This window comes from Sinohyriopsis cumingii, unplaced genomic scaffold, assembly GCF_028554795.1.
Source record: "Sinohyriopsis cumingii isolate HCF-2022 unplaced genomic scaffold, ASM2855479v2 utg000913l, whole genome shotgun sequence".
NCBI lineage: Eukaryota > Metazoa > Mollusca > Bivalvia > Unionida > Unionidae > Sinohyriopsis > Sinohyriopsis cumingii.
In genome coordinates, this window is record NW_028315943.1 from 1,886,203 (window position 1) to 1,912,696 (window position 26,494).

Here is a 26,494-nt window from a genome sequence, read left to right on the forward strand (position 1 = left end):
ACACAACATTTTTTTTTCTTTTTTTTTCTTCTTCAGTAAATAGAACGTGAAAATTAAACATTATTCAAGTAAATTTCAGATGTTTTTAAACAACTACAACAGTACTATAGTATAACAAAATTAAAAGAATACAATTGTCACCAATTAGCTTAAATGAATGATCACTGTGAAATTTTCTCTGCAAACAAAAATCGCATCTCCATTTCCGCCAAAGAAACTCGGCCAGTTAACACATGACATTCCTCGACCGTATATGTAAAGTTTAATTACCATAATTAAATTAAAAGGAATAAAACAAAATATACCATGCAGTATATGTGGCCCTAAAGAACTAATTCTGAATAAATATTTTGTTCAGCAAACAGTGTTACATGCATTAAGACTTAAACCTGAAGTCCATGGCATCGTAAGTAACAACAAAATAGGCATCGTTTATTTTGGCAATCAATTGCTGGTGCTTACACACACACACACTGTCGAACAGGGTTTCTTTGAAGTATGTCCGAAGGGCAGTCCTTTTCACAAGATCAATGCAAGGATGGAATATGTTCATCAGTCACATCGGCTTTATTGTGATGTGATGTGATTTTGATTTTTAACGTAGCTTTAACAATTTTTCAGTCATATCGCTACGATGTCTGCAATGTGGCAGTTTATAGTGATGTCTAGCACTGGGGCATCATGCCGCAGACATGTAGCATGATGTCCCACCCAGTCACATTATCCTGACACCAGGCCGACCAGTCCTAACACTAACCTCTTAATGCTGAACGCCAAGCGAGGCAGCTGTTAGTACCATTTTAAAAGTCTTTCGTATGACTCGGCCGGGGATCGAACCCACGACCTCCCGCATCCGAGGCGGACGCTCTAACCATTAGGCCACCGGAACGGTCACATCGGCTTTATTGTTTGCGTACTTAAATCAAAACTTTAGCTATTTTGCAATTTAGCCAGAGCTGACCAGAATATGCAAAATGGGCTTGTCCTGGGGGAATAATAAGGCGTATCACATGGAGAAAAGGTACGTCCCATGGGCGCTCGCACATTGGGGCAAGGGGTTGGGTCAATAGTCCCCCCCCCCCAGTTTCTATTGTCAGCCATTTAATGTGAAACTTTGACCTCTTTTCTTTTAATCGCTGTTATTTAAACTGCCCAAGGAATAATTTTATATCAGTTCCAATCATTACAGATTACCGTTTATGCATACTACATGTATACAATGATTTTTTTTAAAAATTTGTAATTTTTATAAGATTGCTGAAAATTGTGTTTTCTCGAAACACGACAGGTTTAGAATATTATTTTTGGCAAAGCCTCCATTTGATTAAAATCAAATCTAAATTTCACCTTGGACAGTATTGATTTGATTTAGATTGTGCCATGTTAAGGCATGCATGTCAACATCTTGAAAATACATTTACTAATTTCACCAGCGCGATCAAAGTTTCCTCAGGCAAACAATTTTTGTTTCGACAAGCCTGACGGGCACCTCATTTTGAATACAGGATGGGCCGGAACTAAAACCAGAGGGACCCAGGGTGTCGGGCTATCCGATTTATTTTTAGCACTGCTGGTGTAGATAAAAAATCTGTGAATTGATTGTTGCATTTTGTGGTCACTTACTCGGCCTTCTGCCTATTTTCGTAACTCGCACGTTCAACACTTTTCCCAGGATTTAAAATATTCAACGTTATGTCTGGAACAGAGCCAACTTTTTGTCTAAGCCTAGCGTTTGCGTATCCTTGAGCTGCCATTTTTTCAGAATCCCTGTCGTAACAGTTCTTTGAGAAATGTAACGAGCACATAGGGCTGTATGGTGTTGCTTTGAAATCGACTCGTCTGTAATAATGTATCCATTCTTTCAGTATGCCTTTATCTTTCGGAAAAGAAAAAAAAATGTTGTCCACTGGCTTTTCTTAATGTTTTATTACACCCGTAAGCAACGCAAAACGGTATTGTCTTTTACTCTGGCAACTCCCACTTGGGCTGCTGGAGTCGCTACTATGACGTCACATCCCGAAAGTAACCGAATAGGCGCGGAAATTTTGCATACGAGGTCACGGAAATTCAGCTCCTAGAAGAGAGGCCAATATTTTAATATTGGCATTTCGGTCGCAGATGATACTTCAGAATAAGGTTTACTGCTATAGTACCTTTATTATTATCCAATATTTCCATTGGTTTCTGGTCTCCTTTAAGTTAAAAACCCTCATCTGGATAGTGGTACTGTGTCTGGCTTGCAATCGAATGGTCCTTGGGTTCAATACCTGCCAGCTGTCTTGGTGTGTCCTTGGGAAAGGTAATTAGCTCCTATTTCCTTGAAATCAGATAGGCAATAATAATGTTAAATTGCCATTAACACACACACACACCAGAAAAAAGGAACTGATATGGATAATGACATGTATTATTGAGTTGTCTGGAAATCCATAATATCCTTTCCACTGAGTCTGTGTTTTAAGGCATATTATACAATGCTGTTCATAACCTCTGTGAAAACAGATGGTTTTATTTGCTCTGCAGTCTGAACAACAGTTTAATCATAAAAATGTGATAAGAATAATTTGCACTAATTCTTTATTTGTTTAACCTTGAAACAAAATAGTGCCCTATCATCAAAATAAAATGGGTCAAACACTTTCCCCATAATTATCCTTTTCTTTCACACCTCACTCTATAATCACATGACAGTCTCTACAGCACTTGTGTGACCTGACATCATATGGACTACAGTTTGCTGCTGTGTCATAAAATACCAATTTGTGACCAAGAAAATACCTAATCAAAGAAAGTGCTAGAGTTGTGTAACATTTTTAAATTCCAAATTACCATGCACTGTTTCCAGTGTCATTATGGAATGTGCATTCCATCTGAATAAAATCAAGATATACTTTTCAATAAGCACATTTGACAGGCATCAATATGGGAGTGTTATCTGACTCATACCACTGCCTGTCAGACCTCCTTTTTCATAAGTAGATTCTGATTATAATAAGACAATGTTGAATTGATATATGTAAAGTGATGAATTTTAACTTTAAAGAGGAACACTTCATGAAAATGTTTAACACTCATCCATGTTTAGCACTTACAGAGGACAGTTATACAACGAGATCTGCCAGCAAACAGTGCCCAGGTAAAAAAAATGTCCATGCTGTACAAGTAATACATGCAATTAGGTAGAAACTGCATATGCTATAATGTTAGAGTGGGTTTATGCAGCTTGGTTAAAACAGCTATATAAGTAAAATATGTATGATCTATCAAAACCAGCTGTAAGAAGGAAAATCGGGTTATTTTATAAGGACCTGGTTGCAAGACTTTAACTACAATCGTGTGGAGCCTGTGACAACTGACACGTATCACACTGTATCATTAGCAGTTGTCTTACCTACAAGTCAGGTCCAATTGAAAACAGGGCCCCTAGGTGGCTGAGTGGCATAAGCTGCTCACTTTTAGAGATCACTCACTTAGATATCGCACCTGTCAGCTCGAGTTTGAGTCTCTTGATCAACACGGGTGAGTAAGAAAGCTTGCCAGTAGCTTCCTGTAGGTCACTGTTCTTCCCTGACATTTTTCTCCACTAAAATATACTGTTAATCATGAATAACATATCATAACAAACTGCAAACAATCAAGACCCTGTTCTGCCATCACACAATCTGCAAGAAGATCCAAGTCTATGTTCTTTGTTCTACTAATTATTCCTAACAAGCTGCACAGGCTCTGATATGCCAGTGCATTATAGGACAGCAAATCTAGGTCTATGCATTCTGCACTTGGATCCTAAATGTACACAAGTATGTTATGGTATATGTTGCTGAAAATGGCATACTTAGTTGTTTAATTATAAAAGACCAGCTTGTTCTCCACTCACTGGTAAAAAATTTGCAGAAGCTCAAAATCATCTGCTAGTGACCTTTGTGAAAAGTGTACATCCCAGTCCAGGATGATTCTTGGGACATGTCCAACACATTCCTTTTCAACTCAGTCAGCCACATTTCAATACACCCTGCAACAAGCAATTCTGCCAAATCTGCATTGTTTCATTTGTATTTGAAACGTGTTCCCAAATCACTTTGTTTGCACTCTGTTAGCATTCCATTCAGGCCCCCCCCCCCCTTTTCAGGTCTGCACATCAGCTAGCATCTTGTTCACAGCTTCAGAAATGCATTTTGATATGTGTTTATCACTTCCATCCATAGTTTCCATTAACTATGGCTCAATTGTAAGAAATAGAAATGCATTTACTGAAATTGTTTTCCAATGTTGTTGTTGTTGTTGGGGGGGGGGGGGTAAAGGAAAATTACTGCTTTCATATCATGTCATATAAAAATGCACTTCATTAACATAGCACATGTACATACTGAAAAATATACCATATCAGTGTATCCCCTAGGGGTGCAAGACTGAGAGTCAAAAATCTCCTTGGTGTCAAAACTGGGGGTCAGACTGAGTAAATAACAAACTTTGGTATCAAAGCTGGGGGTCAAATTAAAAATATGGGGGTCTCTGAAGTGCAAATGAGGGTAAAGGGAAACACTGCATATACATGTATACTTATTTATAAGCCATCTCCAACTGCAAGTAAGAGACCTTGATATGCTGTTGCATAATGCACTGACATATCAGGGTCTGTGCTCCACTGATTACTCCCAACAACTGCAAAGACCCGGACCTGTTGGCAAATTATGTGATTCCAAGACTTTTAAATCTTGGTTATAACAATTTTTATAACAAAAAATCAATGACTTCTTACTATTAATTTCTACCAGAGTTAACCAAAAGCATTCCAAAGTGTTAGAGACCAACCATTTAATTTTCCGAGTGAGGGGGAGGGATCTATCACTTTCTTTTACCTCAAGAAAATTTAGAATGGATATATGTTCACTTTGTTTATAAATCAGAGCAAGAATTTTTATAAGCTATGTTTGGACTAGAAATTGTTTTCCATAAAACCTCTACCATACCCAACCCAACCCCAAAGAAAATTGGCCAGTCCCTTACTACTACTGTACGAGAAGTGGTTGAGAATGTAAAGAGAGTATAGGTTGAATGATACAAAAGTATTCTAGGATCAGAGTAAACTGTAATGTCTACTTTTTAAAATGTTTTTATTTACTTATTTTTTTCTCATGTACATCTAATTAAGGGACAAAATTAGATTTACAAATAAATCCCATATATAACTGCTTACAGGTTACGTCAAATCGCTGAGACCCAGGGCTGCTATTACATAATGCACTGGTAGATATGGATTTGTGCAAAAGAACATGTATCTAATTTGCCTGTGCATTATCTGACAACATATTAGGTCTATGTTGTTTGCAGTTAGACTCGCCTTGTATGTAACCGGGTACAGTATGATGTAGTTTTTATGGAGCGATGGTCTATGAAAAACTATAGGATACAAAAATCTCTGCCAGAAACATGCATAGGTCCATGTATATCAACATCATTCACACACATGTAGCTAACTACAAAAATTACTGGATGACATACCAGCATGGCTGTTAGGTGTACTCAGCAACATATTACCATACATATCCAGATAAACACAATATATTCTTAGACCAATTGAAAATGAACAAAAAAATATGCCATATGTACTTACTTACAAATCAAATCCAACTGCAAAGAACATAGATTCTGATCTCCTGTTGAATGATGTGCTAGTAGATTAGGATCTATGTTCTTTGTTTTACTGATTACTTCTGATTACTTCGAACAAACTGCATAGACCAAGATCTTTTAGCCTACTTTGTCAGATCTGTGTTTGTGCAGTCTGAAAATGGGGTTGAGTTGTAAGCAACTACATACGGCAATGAAATTATTACCAATTTTTATGTAAGCTGCATATTTCATACAAATTGGAATAAAAATTCATAAATAAAAACACAAAACAATCAATTTTCTGCATTTGGCCCAAACTTAAAAGCATAGACCCATGTTTTATGATGGTGCATTTCATGACTATGAACCCTGCTACTGAGACAATTTCAAGATGCACTGTTCACATTTAAAACTATGGTACTTAATGACAATGAGTATGAACCCTGCAATCAAATGTACCATGAATTGGTCTTGCTCACTAAACCCTTTGATACATTCAGAGAGCATGATAAACATCCTGATGATAAAGACCTACCAGTAGTCTGGTTCTTAAAGTTTGTTTTGCATTAAGAAAGTAATTTAGCAAATGCAATTAATTCTAAGCCTGGAAGTAATATATTCAGTTCATTTTTTAAAAAAAATTCAAGAGCACTGATTTATTTCAAAGTTGAAAGCATACTTTTCCTGCCATAAGATTAATTTGTGATTTATTATAGTGCATTAAACAAAGTCTGAACACTCACTTTAGTAGAATAATATAACTGAATGCAACCCAAATTAGTCTTGGACACTAAGCTGTCCAAAACATTCTCAAAGTCATGATAAGCATCTTGATGCATGGTCTTCTCAAGGATCCATCATTGCCGGAATAATGCTAATTTTAAAAAAATTGGTGCCCCAAAAAATTAACAGCACATCAATCATGTTTTTTATTTGATCCCTCCTGTATTAATCAAATTTCTGCAACTTTTTTTTTAATTAAAGAGGAAATGACATACCCTTTACAATTTTCAGTTATATCATAGACCCTGCTTGATGACTAGGGCTCAATTCTGTTATCATAAATTTCACAACATAGTTTCATGTGTAATTTGTCTATTTTCTTCACAACATGATCAGCAAATTTATTTAAGGACTGCCTGATGATTTAATTTTTCATTTCTATGAATTACGAACTAAAAAAGCAATGCAAAGTTAATGATACAAAACTTTTGGGATATTCTTCGCAGAATGTTAAGAAATGAAACTTGTGAATCCTTACAACTAAATGTTACACCTTTAAACAAAAGAATAAAGGAAATTGTGTGAAAAATGCAATAAATATATTCATCTTCACTTCTGCATGTTTTCTTTCTTTTTCTTACCATGGATGACTGAACACACTCAAAGTAAATATGAATATATAAATATAGTATATATAGAGCTAATCAGTTTCCTGGCACCCTAGCACACACTGACCCAATTTATAAAGGGCCTCTATCATAAATAAACTTAATTTAAACAAAAGTTAATGGGGCGATACTTGTTATATTCAACTGAAAGATCATTTTCTATTTGTTACATTAATATACCCTATATCTAGATGTAGTAATGTCAGAGTTTTGTTTGTGTTTTTGCAGTGTTCACAATTATATGTGTAGTTCCAAATGAATGATTGTTGTTGTTGTTGTGGGGTTTAGCGCCATTTTTCAGCACACGATAGGCTATATATGGTGGCCAGTATTAATGGTGGAGGAAGAACCCGGGAAAACCCCGGAAAGAACCACCGACCCATGAGAAGCTACTGGCAAGCTTTCTCATATACCCACATTGGCTGAATCTTAGACTCAAACCGATGCAGACAGAGGTGAGATGGCAGTGATCCATAACGAAGAGTGCTTTAGACCACTCGGCCACTCGCAGCCCCCCCCGAACGAATGAAAAAAGAGACAATTTATTAAAATTTCATCAATACTTATATGAATGTGTGTAAGACTAATGTTCTTGGGTTGTTTCTAAAAAGAAATGCACTTCTGAATGGTGCATGCTCACTGCATGTTTCTAAACGAGCACTTTTGAATGAGTTTGACATGAATTACTCATGGCATGTTTCTAACACCCTGCACTTCTGACTCAAGTTTATATGCATTACTCAGGGAATGTTTGTAATGGAGCACTGTTAAATGAGGTTTACATGAATTACACATGAAATGATTCCAACTGAGCACTTCTGAAGAGAAGAACTTGAGATTTACGACTCTTATTGTTCATATAAATTTATTTTCTCCCACTTGCTTTAAGCAGGGGACGGTCTTACCCAAAGGGAACTTTTATCAAGATAAATATGGTATCAGGAATGTATTGATTCAAGTATGCATCTCCTGTTATGCTGAGATGTATTACCTAAACTGGTAACATGAAAAAAGAAAGACAGTTTTCATTTATTTCATTCTAATACCATAAAATTAATTCCACCAAAACTGATGACATATGCAGGTGAAATGCAATTCCCCAGGAAATTTAAACAACCATTTTATTTTTGGGTTGATGTGCTTGATAAAAGCCAGTGAAGAAAATCAAGACTTAAACACTTTAATGTAGCTAGTGGTGTTAAATGACCTTGACATATTGATAACCAGTTATGCATGGAGCTGCTGATAAAGCAGTTAATATCTTACAATGTGATTGTGTTCATATGGAGGTTGGTGATACAACAGTATTCTAGTCATATGAGACATAAATGATAATTACGTCTGCACATGACTTTCTCTACCTACTTTAAGATACAGAAATCAAGTCATCCTACATTATAACATACAAATTAAGGCTGCATTCACTGAAAAAAAAAAAACGGTCACATGAAAACAATTATTCATGTAGCTAGCTTAAACATTATTTATTACACTTTTAACTGAAAAATCATTCTAGGGAATCCTCAACCTTCTATATGTATATTTTTGGTTCTTCAGGCATGAACATGAAGTTATGAAACACCAACACTATTCCAGAATATAAATCTATAGTATTCACACCATCCTGTTTCTTTGTAACCCCTACCAATTTTAAAAGCAAAAAGCTTCAAGGATTTAAAAAATGCACAAAACTTTGTTATTTAATTCAAAGATTTATATGTTCTAAACTAATTGTCGCAATGGAGTCCCATGCACTGTCAACTTGTTTGTGTTTCGAATTAAAAAGAGTTTCTTTAAAAACACAGTCACCTTTTTTTTTGCATGGGCAAGTCTATGTTTTCAAGCAACAGATGTGATGTAGTTCACCATCTTTGATAATCTCTATAATTCTATACATTTTGGAGTTACATCTCGCTGAACACATGTATGCAAGAGTTCCTCCTATTATTTGTTCAAGTTTAGAAATATTAAAACTAAATATTGCAAATAATGGATACAGATGACACATTTTACTGCAATGGGCTATTCTAGAAACTAGTTTATTTACATTTGGCACTTCCATTTGTTTTGAGATGCCAATAAGTCTAATGATAAGGACCCCTTGGCAACAGTCAGGTTAAAAATGAATGAAATGACAAAGTTATAAATAAATGAACGAAATGTCAAAGTCTTGAGCATTTTTTATATCCTTGATGCTTTTTAGTTTTAAAATGGGGGGGGGGGGTACAAACAAACGGGAGGGTGTTAATGATTAATTAAATGGTGTGAACTGACTATGCAAAAAACAAAAAACAAAGAATTTTGATCAGACACAAATAAGGGGTCCCACGTGGCAGAGTGGTCTAAAGCACATGCCACTGCCATCTTAACTATGTCGGCATAGGTTCAAGTTCCCAGCTCAGCCAATGCTGGTGTGTGAGGAAGCTTGCCAGTAGCTTTCTGTGGGTCAGTGGTTCTTACTGGGGTTTATCCAGGTTCTTCCTCCACCACTTATGCTGGATGCCATGTATAATAATAATAATAATAATAATTACAAAATTTAAGGAGGTAACACAATCAGCCGAAGAACTAATCTACCTTGAGATAGCCTGCCATGTGCTGAAAAATGGTGTTAAACCCACAACAACTGACACAAAGTGGGAGTTGGGTTATACATGTATGTAGTCCTGTGTTTCAGGTATCAAATGAAATTTAACAATGTGAAAAAAAATTACAGGATTAGTGACCTTAATAAAAGTTTTATTATTATGTTTGCACTATCCCCAGTGAAGAAATATATTAAAGAAAAGTAAATAACTTGTACAGTAACTTTACAGCTCTCCAGCATCACAGCAATGTTCATGGCAAACATGAAGTATACTGAGGTACAGTACATACCATATATACTTGCATACAAGTTGAGTCAAGCTGCAAACAACAAAGATCATGATCTGCCATTGCATAATGTGCTTACAGATCAGGGCCTATGTTGTTTGTTCTACTGATTACTCCTATCAAACTGCACAGACCCAGATTTTCTGGTGCATCATGCAACTGCCAATCTAGGTCTTTGCAGTTTGCAGTTCAGTTATCTTGTAAGCGATTACATACAGTAGTAACACAGAGGATTTTACTACAATGTAATAAAGTGGGATCCATCATCACCATACCTGCCTTATACATTCCTGGTGGGGGGGGGACATGTTATAATGAAGTGCACTATAGTGAAGAGTACTGTACTGCATACTGCATATCCAGTTCACAGTTCTTGGCTTTAACACTCCCTAATCCATATTTCACAAAGTATACCATATGCTCTAACAACTAATAATCACTAACTTTATTCCTAGTCAAAACCTTCATTGATCCATACAAAACATTTGTTACATTTATTAGCTGGCTGCACTATGGGAATTCACTGAATTTATCTTGTTTTTGTAGTTTTACCATGAGTGCAGTCGGTTTTCTTTCATCAGAGCCAATGGGAATTTATTTAGATACTCAACACTTTCATAAATGTGGAGTGTGTGTGTGTGTGTGTTTGTGTGTGTGTGTGTGTGTGTGTGATTTGGATTTTTAACCTCGCCTTAACAACTACTCAGTCATACTGCTACAATGTCTGCAGTGTGGCAGTTTATAGTGATGTCTAGCACTAGGGCATCATGCTCCAGACATGTAGCATCATGTCCCACACAGTCACATTATCCTGACACCAGGCCAACCAGTTTTAACACTAACATCTTAATGCTGAGTGCCAAGCAAGGCAGATGTCTAACCACTAGGCCACTGAAGCTGTTCATAAATATGGATGTACATACACAATACCATATTTACTTCACTTATATGTTTAGTCAAACTGGAAACAACAAAGATCCAGATCTGCCTTAGCACAGTGTGCCTGCAGATCAAGGTACTATTTGTTCTACTGATTTCTCCCAACAAGGGGCATTTACCCATATCTGTAAGTACACTATGCAATGGCAGATCTGGTTATGTGCAGTTTGCAGTTGGACATGTCCTTCAAACGAGTATATACAGTATTCTAACGTGTCCAAAAAGCAGGTCATAAAATCTGCACACAAAAGATATAAACTCGGTTGATGATTAAAACTGTTAAAAACAAGTTACAGTCTCATAGTTTCATTAAATCCAATCATAAATGATGTGACAAAGCCAATATAATAATCCTGATATATCAGTGATTCTTTCCTCTCTTGGAGAAAAGTTACAGATGATCGAAGGTTTGGAAGTTTGATCACATGTTTAAAACTGTGCCCACTGTTGTGACTACTGAGCATAACGTCTTGCAGCAATGAAAGAAAATACAAAACAAACTGTGATTCAATTGGGTTTACAAGACAGACAAAATTTCATAATAACTGGAGTAACATGAAAGTAGTCAAGCAGATATCTGAACACTACAATAAGTCCAAACAAAAACAAACAAAAATGTTTCCAGTTGGCTGACTATCCATGTTTCTTACTGCAGACACTAGCACCTTTTTCCCCTATTGGTTAAAAACAAAATCACTAAATATATATATATATATATGCCTACCTTAATTTTAAAACCAGTGCAATATGAAACACACCTAGTTTTTTTCTTGCCCTATTATTTATGACCTTGGAATCCTCAAGTTTCTGAACCCCATTCTCAAGAAAAACAAAGAAAAGGAGTTTTAAAAAGTATTCTGAGGTGAAACAAATGCAGTATTTGAATTTATAATTGGAATTCATTACATTTTATAAACTTGGACTGCTATCGATACATATTTTTGTTTCTTTTTTCAATCCGATATTGGATTGATTTAGTATCTATTACTGGAGTCATTTAGTAAGTTATTGGATTCATTTAGTATCAGTTAATTTAAAGAAATTAATCAATTTAATTTATAATAAAAAAATAAATTTTCACACTGCAAGATATAAATATTTATAGCAATCAGATCTACAGAATAAATTAGGTCTACCCATAGGAGTTCTTACTGGCTCACCCTCTGAAATGTACTAATCCATTCCAAAGTTTGATGGATTTGTTTTAAAAATTCCCATGGTCATAAATTTTGCATGACACGAAAGATCCTAATACAATAGCAAAAAAATTGTTGCCTCTTTCATTCTTTTTTAACCTCCTGCTAACAGATTTAATAAAGTACAGAAAGTAAATAAACTATTTTTTGGTGGTAGTGATGACACCAAATGTGTGCTTGTTTAAACTTCTTTCATAGGACCATGCATACAAAGAGATACAGAGGGATAAAATAAGAAGCAAAACTTGTCAAATTTTCAAAGTTATGATTAGGTACACATTCACATAAGTATGAAGCCATGTCAAAGGCTGACTTTTAAACACATGAAGACTACTCCCCCCACAAGACTTTATTTTTTCTATAATGCAAAAGGACCATAGTACAAATCAATTCTGTTACCTTATATGAAACTGCCATATATGGCAGAGTATCCAATAGAGTACACTCAGTGATATAACATGCTTTTATGCAAGGTAATTACTGACGACAAATATTTTTTTTATTTTAGCATATTCTCAGACTTAACACTTTAATGACCACTCAAGTGGCCTTGTGGTTAGAACGTTCGCCTCGGATATGGGAGGTCGCGGGTTCAAACCACAGCTAAGTCATACCGAAGATTTATTAAGAAATGGTAATAACAGCTGCCTCACTAGAGGCTCAGCATTAAGAGGTGTTAGGACTGGTTGGCCTAGTGTCAGGATAATGTGACTGGGTGGGATATCATTCTACATATCTGAGGCATGATGCCCCAGTGCTAGACAGCACTATAAACTGCCACACTGCAGACACAATAGCGATAAAACTGAAAATTATTTAAAGCTACGTTAAAATCCAAATCACACACACACATACACTTTAACAGTTTCTATCCATTGTAAACATATCTGGGATTCATTCAACTTTTTATACTATTTTGTTCAGTTTTTACTCTATTTTTTGTTACTCATTTATTATGTCATTAATATCCTTAATTTCAAGACTGGAGACCTGGGCTTATTATGTTCCAAAATTCTGATCTTTTTACTTTTGGTGTTTGGATTCATACCAATCTGATTAAAATCAGATCTCTGCTTTCCTACATCAAGATCAGAGTACAACCACTTAGGGTCATGTTCTGGTGACCTTTGAATTAGCCAGTGGAATTACAGCTTTCAAAAATCTGAAAGCGAATTAAATCGTTTTGTACACAACCATGCTCTTCATCCACAATGCTCAGACTCCAAATACAAAGATATAAGACTTCATCTGATTGGCTGATAAAATTAGTGATTACGGTAATAACATAGGCTGCCAGAACATGACACCTAAGAGGTCGCTGTCAGATCTTCATGTGTAACAGTGGAGATCTGATTTTAATCAGATTGGGATTCATACAGTAGCCAGAATAAATATATAACAAGCTACTCCTCAAATGATACATGGTAAACAATTTCTGAGGTGATAGACAGCATCCAATTCAAATGGGAAACGTTATCAAAATCAGTATAAAATTAGTATCTGCAGTGACCTGCACTTCACAATGAAGATTAGATTTGAAAATTCCAACCTTAATCAGTGCCCAATTGACAACATAATCTACAAAATGAGATGAAAGAGAATTCAAGCAGACATGTACAGTGTACAATCTGGGCCACCAGGTGGCAGAGTGACATAAGGTGCTCTGCTTTATAGATTCAAGTCTTGGCTTGGCAAACATGAGTACATGTATATGACAAATGCTTGTCATCTTGCTTCCAATGGGTCTTTTGGTTATTTCAGGGTCTTTTAAATCCACTCCAATGGCCTAAGTGGTTCGAGTGTTCGGGAAGTTGTGGGTTCGAACCCAAGCCAAGTCATACCAAGGCTTTCATAAATGTACTAACAAGGTAATGTGACTTGGTGGGATATGATGCTACGTCTGTGACATGATGCCCCAGTGCTAGACATCGCTATAAACTGCCACACCGCAGACATCATAACAATATGACTGAAATATTTCTAAAGCTATGTTAAAAATCCAAATCACAAAGAAACACACTACGCTGTCTCTTTTAAGGGGGTTTACTCCACCAAAATACACTGGATGCCATGTATATATCATATCATGTGCTGAAAACATGACCTTAAACCCACAAAACCAGTGTTCAATCTTTACAATATCAACATTTATCCTATATCAAAGATGGCAATATAAAAGGTAATGGTAAAAATGATTGTGAGGAATTATGAATGATACGTAAGTTAAATATTAAACATAATTAAACATCATTATTAATAACTACAATATGTCATTCAAAGGTTACCATATTGTTTCATTTATAAAAAAGAGTCCAACTGCAAACGCATTGACCCAGATCTGATATCACATGTGCCAGAAGATCTGGGTATGTGAAGTTTGTTAGGAGTAATCAGTAATACAAAACAACATAAATCCTAATCTGCAGGCACATTATACTACAGTAGCTGAGGCTATTTGTTGTTTTGCAGTTTGACTCAACTTATAAGCGAGTAAAATACAGTATTCATGTGATTTTGAGACCTCAACTAATGTCCATTTCAGAAACCCAGGCTGCTTGAATATAAATAACAAAATACAAAATATCCAATTCTAATTTTCACCATGAGTGAATCATTTTTCTTTTTGACGATGTGAAAATTATAAATCTCAAATGAAAAACTTTACCCATTTGAAATACTGCAATAAAATAGTAAAAACTATTTCACACGAGTTTTTAAGGGAATTTGCAGTGATTTTAAGATTTCCAATATCATATGTTTTTCAGCATCAAAGCAGAAGCCACACCTGTTATGAAACATCGACTGCAGACACTATCTAAAAGATATTTAAAGAATGATGGGCTCTTAATGCCAAGCAAAATCAGATGGCATTATAACAAAGGCTATTTGTGTAACAAATGGCGCTGATGTCCAAAGTTTAAGGCTGGTGGTTCGCAGTATATCAGGAAATCCATTCTGGACAATTTGTAAGCAGTAAGTAATAGTGACATCAAAACACTTGGTTTTATATTGGATGTGGATTGTACTAGTACTAGTAAAAAAACAAGACAAATTTAATACATAACAATTTCTGGTCCAAACTGGTCTGCTGCTTGATATTAGTGTTGACCAAAATCAATATACACTACACTTGAGCTATTTTTTTCAACAATAAAATATCTTACCACTGCAAATCCTCCCAGTTTTTCACTTATTGCCTAAACTGATGCGTCTAATTTAGACCAACCTCTTCCTCTCCAACCCTACCAACCTCTTCCTCCCTGAATGTGATTCAAATGCCAAATATCATCAAAATATTTTGGAAAAAGAATACAAGACCCACTCACAATGACCCGAAAAGAAACAGTCAAAGACAATGACCTTCTCACAATTCCTCCTTCACTTTCCTTTACTTAAGAGAAAACAGACCAACAAAACATTGATCTTAAATGAGATTCACTCGTACTTCACATTTAGTGGACTCAAAATGAAAAGAAAAAAATCTTAAAAAAGCAATGCTACCAAAGTATCAACAACGGAGAGATTTGATACGAGATGCTATGAGAGCCAAATGGCCAAATTGAATCAGTTTCTACAATATCATTCAACATAGGATATACCCTTAACTTGGTTCCAATTTTATAGTGGTTATCAAATATTTTGAAAGACTACACAACAATAATTCTCAATCAATGTTTAATTTACCAGACAATGTGTTTCATAGGTAACAGTCAATCGTGACAAATCAAGACACAGCCAGAGGCAAGGCTATCTGGCTGCATCTGCCAATCAATAATAAAGCTTCAACATGACTTTGGAATACTATTTAATTAAACATGAGCTCATGAATTTTAAGTAGGTCACAGTCACCCAGTTATGTTAAGCTTTTGCAACATTTCATCTGCAAAAGTACAGGTAATGCTGAAGAAAATGCCACAACAGCAACGTGCAGCCAAAACTGGCTTATGACATCAAGCATGCATGTATATTCCTCAGTTTCATAAGCATCACCACAGACACCATTTTAAATGGCACTTTTACCAGATATAATCCTCAACTGATTCCTCCTTAAACACTGAGAGAAGTACATCAGGATTTGTCAGCTATGGTTTAGAAAAAAATCCATCACACAATCTGAACTTAATGGTGTTATGGACACAACACAGTCCACAGAACTTTTAAATGGCCAAAACAAATGATTCAACATCATTTCTCTCAGTCCTGAAATGTCCACCCATACATCTGATTTCTTCTTATCTGTCTCCCAAGCTTCTATATAACATTTATCCTCAAACTGCATACCTGCCAAATATTCTTGGTGTATTTTTGTGTGGGGGAGGGGTAATTTCAATTGTGTGGGGTTTGAGAGAGTAGATGGGAATGGGTAGTGAATGCAGCCCTAGTCAGCAAAATTTTACAATAAATAAAAAGTTATAATGTAGTTAATATGATTAACTAAATGGAATAGACACTTTGTTTTACATGAATTTTATGTGGAAAAATAGTGAAATGTATCACCAATGGTGACACCACTTAACTTTCTGTTTCTGCTTATTAATTTTTTTTTGGGGGGGAACAAAATTATATTTAAATGAGGCTGTGTGAAATTCTTGACTTTTTCTTCTTATTCTGTGTAACATTCTGGGCATGTATTATCCTGCATATTTTACTTGTCCAGCAATGTGTTTTCCAACCTGATTTTAGCCACCAGGTGAAAGACTTTTCCACCATTAAATATTTGTAGCAAAATACTTAGTTTTAAAGCAAGAAATGGCAGGTAAGGTTTTTGCTCACTAGTAAAGTCACATGCTAAATGGATGAAAATGGGGGCCAAGCGGTCTAAGGCAATAGTGGATAGTCATTGTTTCTATGTGTTACTCTTACGTTATGGTGAAACTGCCTTGTTTGCATGCATCAGCAATTTTTAAAAAGTCAACAGATGATGGATAAAGAGGTGTATTGTTTTTACAGGGATTATGCCCAAAAATCTAAGAGTTCTAAAGGATTTAATGCTACTGGTCAAAAGACGACGGATTTTACTTATCATCTGCCCACAAAGGTCAGTCAAAATAAATTTATTAGTTACAAAAGAGTGGCCAATAGTCCAAAAGTAATTTTGTGGAAAGATCCATTATAAAGTACTGCCTTGACAGGCTGGTCTCCGCTACCAGTAATGTCAGAAAAAAAGTAAAAGAAGACTGAGATCTACTTCTTGGTGTAAATAAATCGATGATGTGAATGTCTGGGATGACAAAATGCATTTTATTTTCCTGAATAAATATGAAACAAGTAAGCCCCACTCTTTTTTCATTTCTGGAATGAACAATAATTGCTGAATGTCAGTGATGATGTCATAGCAGTTATGGATACAACATGGTTACATATTTCACACTATTAATAAAAATAAAACTGTTCATTTTACATCGAAATCATGTGTATAATGCAACCTTCATAAAAAGATAATAAGCAGATAATAAGCATGTCAAGGTCTTGATAGAAACATTTGAATATCATAAACCATTTATGTTTAAAATATAAATTGGTGGAAGAAATTGACTATTCAAAAATACCTCAGTAACTGCATTCAACACCTATGACCTGATCTCAATCTAGGTCTCATTCCCTTATAATTTTGACTAGTGAAGAATAAAATCTTCCAAGCCTAAATCCAAAAGGGAGATGTGGTCAAGGTTTGAATTCATTCTCAGGCAGCTTGGAACATGTACATGTACGAAATTTACGCCAATAAGTAGTTATCTGCCTATTTTTCTGACATTACTAGTGGCACGCTTATCCCCACGCTTTTGCTGGCATGTGATGCAATTCAATGTGCTTGCCAGTCCACTGACACACCTCCTGTGTGTATCTACATCTATCTGGTACGTCACACTTAACTAGCACATGACAGTAAACGACGGACTAGATATTTACACTACTTTCAAGTTATTTTCACCTCCCAAAAACAGTTGTAAGAAGGGTTGTCATCCTGGGATTCCACCTTAGGGCTCCTTTGTGCACAAAGGTCAGATATACAACAATTCCGATTCCAATGACACTTGGTTTCAAATATTTTCCAATCACGTCGAGTTGATCTGCTATTCCTGGCCAGTTGCCTGTTGTTATTTTTTTGTGTGGGGTGATTTGTTTGTTTGCTTTGTTGTTGTTGTTTTTTAAATTTTATTTTATCGTTTTTGTTTCTTTTTGGGTTGTTTTTATTTCTGTTGTTCCTGGTTGTTTTCTAGTCCCACTGGGCAATGACTGGAACAAGCATACTAAGTCACATGCAGCCTTGGTCCATTAGCTCCATGGCATTTCAATGGAACACGTGAAACGAATACGAATATTTCCGATCAAAGTAACATACAAAATTTTACAAAATTGTGCTCAAAAAGAGCATTTACTTTTGAACGGCAATTAATTAAATGTGCAAACAAGTGAACCCATCAAACTGATATTCAATATAAAGTTCGTTATACGAATATATATGAATAGATCGATTTCAATACTGCGGTAGGGACCCGAAGCTTACTTAGTACTGTACCGGTGCTGGACCGATTCAAGCTGTTTTACGACAGTGACACACAATTTCGATGCAAAAATTTCAAACAGAAAGTCTGAAAATAAAATTACCTGTCAATGTCTCTCAGGTCAAGCGAGTTATCCCCGATTGTCGAGGAAAACCAAACTTCCAAAAGCTTCTCCGTTCCTTCAAAAAATGGTTCATCACCGGCACCGGCCATCATGTCTGTGCTGTACGCTTGCGCAAGTGCTCGATTAGGCTTCTGAAGGCAGCTTGTATATATAAGGCAAAAGTACTCGATTAGTAGCATTATCAAATAAAGGGACTGTGTCACTTTTAGTGCCTATGTGTAACAACATACGCAGTTCGCTTTGAATGACTATATTAAAAATGTTTGGTATCTTTAAATATAAAATGAAATGTTTAAATTAGTAAATTTCATTTTATTCCACGTAATTAACGATTTATTATGTGCCTGTATCAATTTTGCAAAGTATGGTCCGTAAAATACTATGAAAGAGTTCTTATAAGTTAATTTATTTAGACCTGTTGAGATCTAATTTGGAACAAATCGTATATATCCTGATATTCATAAAAAGAAGGCATATGCTTTTTTAATCTTTGTAACATTTATTTTGCATTGGAAGTATGAACAAAAGTCATGATACAACAATTAATATTAAATTACACTAAATACTCCATTGGAGATGTAATTAAAATACCCTATAAAAGACCGGAAAATGTGTTATTTATTTATTTATTTGTACGCTTTCGCAAGGCTAATCTCGCTGGCAATATGAAGGTATTATATGTAGGCTTCAGCATAATTACGTTGAGGTAAACCGTTCAAAGAAAAATCTAATCAATGTGTTTCGTTTGTCATGTGATCAAATTTAGGTTTATTACAATCTTTCCTGTCGCCCTCATTATTGTTTGAAAGTACTTTTTAGAAAATCAGTAACACAACTAACTCTGTTTTTGTGAATGTACGTGAAATGTATGGATACCTTTTTTGTTCCAGAGAGCCACAAATTCCTACGTGACCATTGTCACCTTTGAGTAAAAACTCTTTGATAAAGTAAACTGTATGTCTCTTCAAAAATATATTTGATCAGTATGAAGGACGACTTGAACGTTTTAATCGTTAAAAAAGATGCCGTGCAGAAACTTATCATATTTAAAGAAAATCGCGTTATGTTTAAGGGCAATGTAATTTTGGAAAATATTTATTATTTTCATTATATAAACATGAAGATTATTCAAAATGGATTTTATATTGCAAAATATTTTTTTTTTAAAACTCTTGCAATTTTTCTCATCTAACTATCAGTGTCAGTGTGATTTTTCCCTATTCTCCTCCACGAATTTCCTTCCCGTTCCTCATTATCAAAGAAGTAGCCTTGACCATATATGTAGTGTTTCAGCTAGTGCTTTCCTCACACAGATAAGCATGCAGTCTTATAATAAAATATATCAGAATTCTGCTCATTACACTAATAATCATTTATGTGACTATATCGACCTGCAAAATCATTTATATAATCGAAATTCATACATTGCTCTAAAAACACTACAAGTATGGCATTGAAGTGGGTCGGAATGGGAGCTGGTCTATTATTATTATTATTATTATTATTATTATTATTAATACTGACGAAGACAGCATCATTTGTTCATATTAGCAACGGTATAGTGTAGTGACAGTAACAAATGCAATGGCTGACTAGTAAGTGATTAGTCGCAGTATTATTGTTATCGTTTTGCTGTTGGTATTGGTGTTGTTAACATCATCGTCATGACCATCATCATCTTATCATCATCTTTTTTCACAGTAGGGGTGAGAATGCTATAATAGAATATTGACTCTGGGTTACGTTTTTTTTTTTTTTTTTTTATCTATATAGATTGTTCACACTGAATGAAATAAAGGGCGAGAAGGTTGTGTGTGATACCTGTAACAATTTACTGAAAATTTTGCTTTTATGATTAATCAGTGTTTATGCAGACAATTGAAAAGAAATGTTTCATTATTTTTCGTCAGAGTTGTATATTGGTAAATTATTAGAAATGTAAAATAGCAGAAATTTTGACAAATTTATTTTATTCTGCTAAGAAGCCATTTTAACCTGTTTATACATGTGTGAATTAATAGGTTTAAGGCTAACTGCCTGCTGTGTTTATTAACATCAAAACTGCCAATTACCGTTGATTCAGATACAAGGGATATCTTTTAAAACCGTGACCATATTCTTGTAACTTTGGAATCAAACCTAGAAATGTTATAACTGGTTTCAATGAAACACAATAAAATGACGCTTGTCTATTTCCTTACACTATACGGAAAATAGTGAACAAATATATACAAAGTGATACCGTATGTACTCGCTTATAAGACCAGTCCAACTGCACAGATTCATTATGCTACGGCAGATCACGATTTGAGTTGTTCGCATGTAACCTGACTTATAAGCTAGTACATATAGTAAATTAATTTCATCGGCGAGTTACATATTATGATCTAGCCATATCTAACTTGTGTGTGTGTGTGTGTGTGTGATTTGGATTTTTAACGTAGCTTTAACAAATTTTTCAGTCATATCGCTACGATGTCTGCAGTGTGGCATTTTATATGCAGACGTGCTATATACTGACCCACCCAGTCACATTATTTCTAACAAAACCTCTTATTGCTGAACGCCTAGCGAGGCAGCTGTTAGTATCATTGTTATAAGTCGTTGGTATGACTCGGCCGGGGTTCGAACCCGCGACCTGCCGCAACCTAGGCGTACGCTCTAATCACTAGTTCACCGGAGCGGTCCCATTGTTAACTGTGAAATTCCGTTTTATCGCAGCAGTGAAAAACTTGTTTCATTACAAGTGCTCTCAGGTCACACAAAAGTGTTTAAAACTTATCAAATATTGCTATTTCTCCAAGATTTGTGCATATTAGTGTTATTAGCATCATCATCTCCATGGCAACCTGTAGAGATTAATACAGGGGGAATTGTTTCAGTTTTGTAAGGAAGGAATTGTCAAATTAGGTTACACATTGATTTTCTAGAGTACATTAACTGAGAGGGTAAACATTAAAGAACTTAAAATGTTACATAATTTATTATCTATTATAAAAACGTAATGATTCAATAACGACATCGATGTTTCTTTTCAACAGTACACTTAAATTGCAAAAGTTTCGTTGGCCGAATGTTGCTATCCGTTCAGAAGATCATTTCATAAAATATTCATTGCAGTTTCTACCTATGCCGCTCAATTCAAAGTCTTAAAAAAAAAAACTGACGGTGAAATAAAACTAAAATCTTAAATTCATTATTCAGCAAAAATATTACATTTTAAGGTGAATATATGAATAAGATACATAATATATTATTTAGTCAATATTTTAAATATTGCATAATTCCACGTTCCCAAATAAGAGGCTTATTGTTTTGTGCCAAATTATAAAATCAATTAAATCTAACAGAGCCGCTAAATACTGTGATTTTGTCTGGAATTATCTGTAAGTAGTGACAATTAAAGAATATAGGGAGCCGCGTGTGTTTTACTTACGGTTGACTAAATCGTGCGTAGATAAGGTCTCGTTCGCTGAGGCTGTATCATCTTAATTCGCTGTTCATTGGATGAGGATTTGTAGTCAAAAAAAACGGGAACGAGTGTATATCTATTTTTCTTGCTGGTTATATAGCTAAAATTTATTTAATTAATATGTAAGTACTTCCTCTGGGAAATTTATGATTTAATATATGGCAATAAGCCAAATGTTTCTATCGGGGGAAATTTCATCCATCGATTTCACTCCATCCATACATATATTGTACCTACAATAGTCAGGCCATATCTGGCAATGTTCCGGAATCAGCCAGAAAACTCCGGATCTTAGCACTCAATAGCAGACTCAACAGTGGGTATTTTGTTTTTAAAACCAATTTTTACATATAAATTCACATCTTTCTTGACCGTAGGGCAAATATTATTCTTCCACACCACCAACACTGACTCTGGTGTTGTTTCTTGTATTTTTTATTTGTTTGTTTTTAAAAAGAAGAAAATTCTCATTCTTTCATCTTCAAAAGAAAAACAAATGTTGGTAGTTCTTTCATAATTTCATAACTAACCTACTTTAAATTGTCATAGATTTGATTCTGGGCTCGAATTCTGCAATAGAACGGGATGTTTTCTCATACCCCGTTGACTGATTCACATCAGGTAGACTATTTTCTGTTATAACTTTGTTTCTTTGGTCAATTATCTTCGAAAAAAACTTTCTTATGGTTGTTGTTGTTTTATGTTCATAGTTTTACATGAAATGTCGGCTCTATTCAAGTCACTACACAAAATTATTGTATATAGTTATTTACATATAAATTCTCTGTTTCTGTCATCTGACACGACTCTTGTCAAAAGCGAAAGTGGTAGTTAGGTATTGGTAATATGAGGCCATGTTGTGTGTGTGGGGGGGGGTTTACATGTCACGACGTAAAATTAACTGAGAGTGAATGAAAGGTTAAGACGAAAAAATATTGACAATTTGTCAAATGGACGACTATCAGATTTACAATTACATGCATTAGACAGCCCGTCAGATTTGGCTTAACTAGCCTGTGAAACTAAACTCATATTCAACTTAGAAAAAGTTTATATACCATCCAAATATGCCAGTGGACCGTATTGCTGGCCCTGGGATGAAGCAGTATGACATCAAGTCGGTGCCAAGGATATGAGTTGATATTACTTTCAGAAAACTTCAACATAAAAAATGTAGAGGTTCAGCGACAATTCGGACGTTCTGGTATATGAAACTTAGGTAATAACCCTCGGAATTCACCGTACAAATTCGGCATATTTTAGAGAATGGCAGTGAACATGACTGCTTGGTCCTGAACTGAAATTAGTATGAACCAAGGGTGTGACTTGGACATTACTGCACGATTTAAGGGATTCGGTGACGTAAGAAGACCACGGCAACAGTGTTCCCATTTCACCGTAGGAATGAATATGAATTAAGTCCCTGGAGGTGATTAAATGTTTCCACAGACAGCTAAATGTACCAGGCTAACATCGTCAGTTAAAAATTTCTTATGTTATGATTTTCTTTCATATATAGATATGCATGTCTAAATGAGAAATAATAGCATTTCATTGTTTTAATTGTTCACTTGGAAATCAGGCACAAAATAAACATACATTGTTGTGGGATTTTTTTAGATTTTTTTTTGTGAGCATGGGCATTTTCGTTTCTGCTGATTTGGAAATAAATACACCGTTATACGTTATACGTTTATATCCACTGCCATGTAGTCTATCATTGATACTACCTCTCAAATCACGCCAGATACAATGCATGCATGTGGAAAAAAAATTTGAACACTTCCGTTACTTTTTTCGTGATGGTTTTATTGCCCATCGAAGAAATACTAAGCGGTTTCGATACACTCTTATATCAGTTTAAACCCTGTGATTAAACCATATTTAGCTGACCTCCTATAGTTACAGTGATCTCATATACTGCAGAATTGTCAAACGGTTCTGGATCGCTTTCTCCACTCTTTTGGCACAGTATATAAATACCATTCAAACTCATCGTGGGTAAATCAGAAAGAAATCTTATTAAAGGAATATTTGATTATATATATATATATATATGATTCTCTCTCTAGTAACGTAGTCATAACATAAATTGAGTCTCATTCTGTGCTTCTTATTCACTTATTTTGCAATTGAGTTTTAGGTAATCGTATAGTACTGGTAACAAATGTTTTACATTTCGTAATCATGATTGGCACCTTCACTAACTTCAGCTGCTTTTGCTAGTGTAATGCTAAACAAAACAAATACTAAGGAAGAGCACACATATATGGTAGACAAAAGTTTGTTAGTACTTGGGTGTAACGTGATATTCAATTCCCCCCCCCCCCCCCGATATACCGCAAACTGTACAGCTTCACTGCCAGTGTTTCGCGCGTTACCCGCTCCTGATCAGAACTTTCTCAAGTTTCCCCTCATGGCGCCTTGTTGAATACTGTTGTTTTCTAATATAAATAGGTAAAATCACATATTTGCATCCCTTGAAGCTGCTGTAGTCAATTCACTGGAAAAGATCTTCTTTTCCGTTTGCTATGGCGAGCATTCTACCCAAATTGTATACAAATGCACAGTTAGCAACTCCTTTTACGTTAATGTCTATCAACATGATGAAAATACAGGTACACTTATGGTATTTCGGTTCAACTTTGTTATACATACTTGCAAGTTCGTTTTGGTTCTATGATGTTTGGGGTGTATGCATTACAGTGATGTGTTGGACTTACATATTTAACGCCTTGCAATATCTTTACATGCATATTATTGGTTTTATTATTGTATTTATCGCAGAACACACCATTAATATTTATTTTCTTCAAAAAACGTACATAAGTTTGTAAGCAATATACAAACTCACACCCATCACAAGTGCAATAAATATGTGGTTATATCGTTTGACGTGTTCTTCACAAGTTTGGTAGATTTCATTAGTTTATGTTGTCTTTGTTTTCAATTTTCTGATTATCGTTTGAATCGTTTCTACAATTATGAGAAGAGACATACAGACATAAATCATTCTTGAGGTTCCAATACTGTCACTAAACCTTATCTCTCAGTATTTAATTCAAGTAGTGAAGTGCAATAACTTCATTCGATGCCTCCAGTCTTTCTTTGGTATTCTTCCATGTACTGAGCTTAATTCATTCTTTTCCAGCAACAATAGGATCAAATGACTAAAGCAGATGCACAATTATTGTAAATTCGGAGTTCTTGGATATCGATCCTCCAAATCAGCTTCTGCAGCCATTTATTGTGTTTAAGGGTGTCAAATTTTGACACTGCAGCCATTTATTGTGTTTAAGGGTGTCAAATTTTGACACTGCTGCCAGTTATTTTTATCTTGCTGAACAAAGCATTATTTTCTGAAATATCACAATATAATAATTCGTACTGTGTTAATAAAATTAAATAAATATTATTCTCTTCCAGATGATACCTCTTTGATTCCTTTTCCTGAACAGGTATATTCCATTTGTGGAGTTGTTGTGTATATTAACTGTTTATGTTTCATTTCTAAGCTAGTAAAAGAAGTCTAATTAAATGATATTATATTTAGATTCGATATATAGGTTACAATATGTTTTCACCGACTATTTAAATTATATATTTTTGCGAATCAGCTTCTTCCTAAGCATGTAATGCATCAAATCGTTATAAGGTATTGTTAAATCGATATGTTTCAGTCAAGTTTTGAATTGTTGACGCTCTGCACTTAAACGCTGCAGTAAACTATTCGTTTCTGGATATACAAAATGAGTTTCAGATAAGCATATATATATATATATATATATATATATATATATATATATATATATATATATATATATATATCTTCGGAATACTCTCCATTAGGTAAAATGCAAAAATCGTAGGAATACATATATTACTGAAAATGTTTTTTCTTTCTTTCCTAAACTTCTTACCGATTCTATTAAATTGAACAAATCTAAGTTCCAGCTGCAATTCTCATAAATGTCCATTTCCGTGTTCAATTCCGTTTTGTAGTGTTTATGTCTTCGGTCATTTGATTCTTAATTCTGTTAATTATATCACTGAAGGTGGGAGTAATTTTGGTTTTATTTTAATTCATATGCATATTTTGCAATATGTCTTCCAAATCAATTTTTGTATTTTATCCAGTCCATCAATATAACATGGTACCAAACCGATAATGTTGACCAGATTTCGATCAGATTATTATTTTAGATTTGTTTTAACTAGTTTGACATCAACCTGTAATGTTTCGTAAAGCTCTCTGAATATAACACCTTGTATCTTCTTGATTTTATCGCATCCATGGTATCTTTTGCATTCGAAATTTTATATCTGTTAGTTATATCTTTTAATGTTGTATGGGGTAAATTGTGTTACAATTTAAGGTG

At 34.8% G+C, this 26,494-nt stretch overlaps 1 protein-coding gene across 1 annotated transcript in view; it reads right to left on the bottom strand.

Moving 5' to 3' along the window:
* The window catches only part of LOC149773032 (S-adenosylmethionine decarboxylase proenzyme-like), a 129,132-nt gene extending 110,366 nt beyond the window's left edge, over positions 1-18,766 (bottom strand). Inside the window, exon 1 of the mRNA XM_089946919.1 lies at positions 18,623-18,766. Coding sequence (XP_089803045.1) covers positions 18,623-18,735 — 113 coding nt within the window. The 5' untranslated portion in view covers positions 18,736-18,766. The remainder of the gene's footprint in view (positions 1-18,622) is intronic.
* Positions 18,767-26,494: the final 7,728 nt, after the last annotated feature.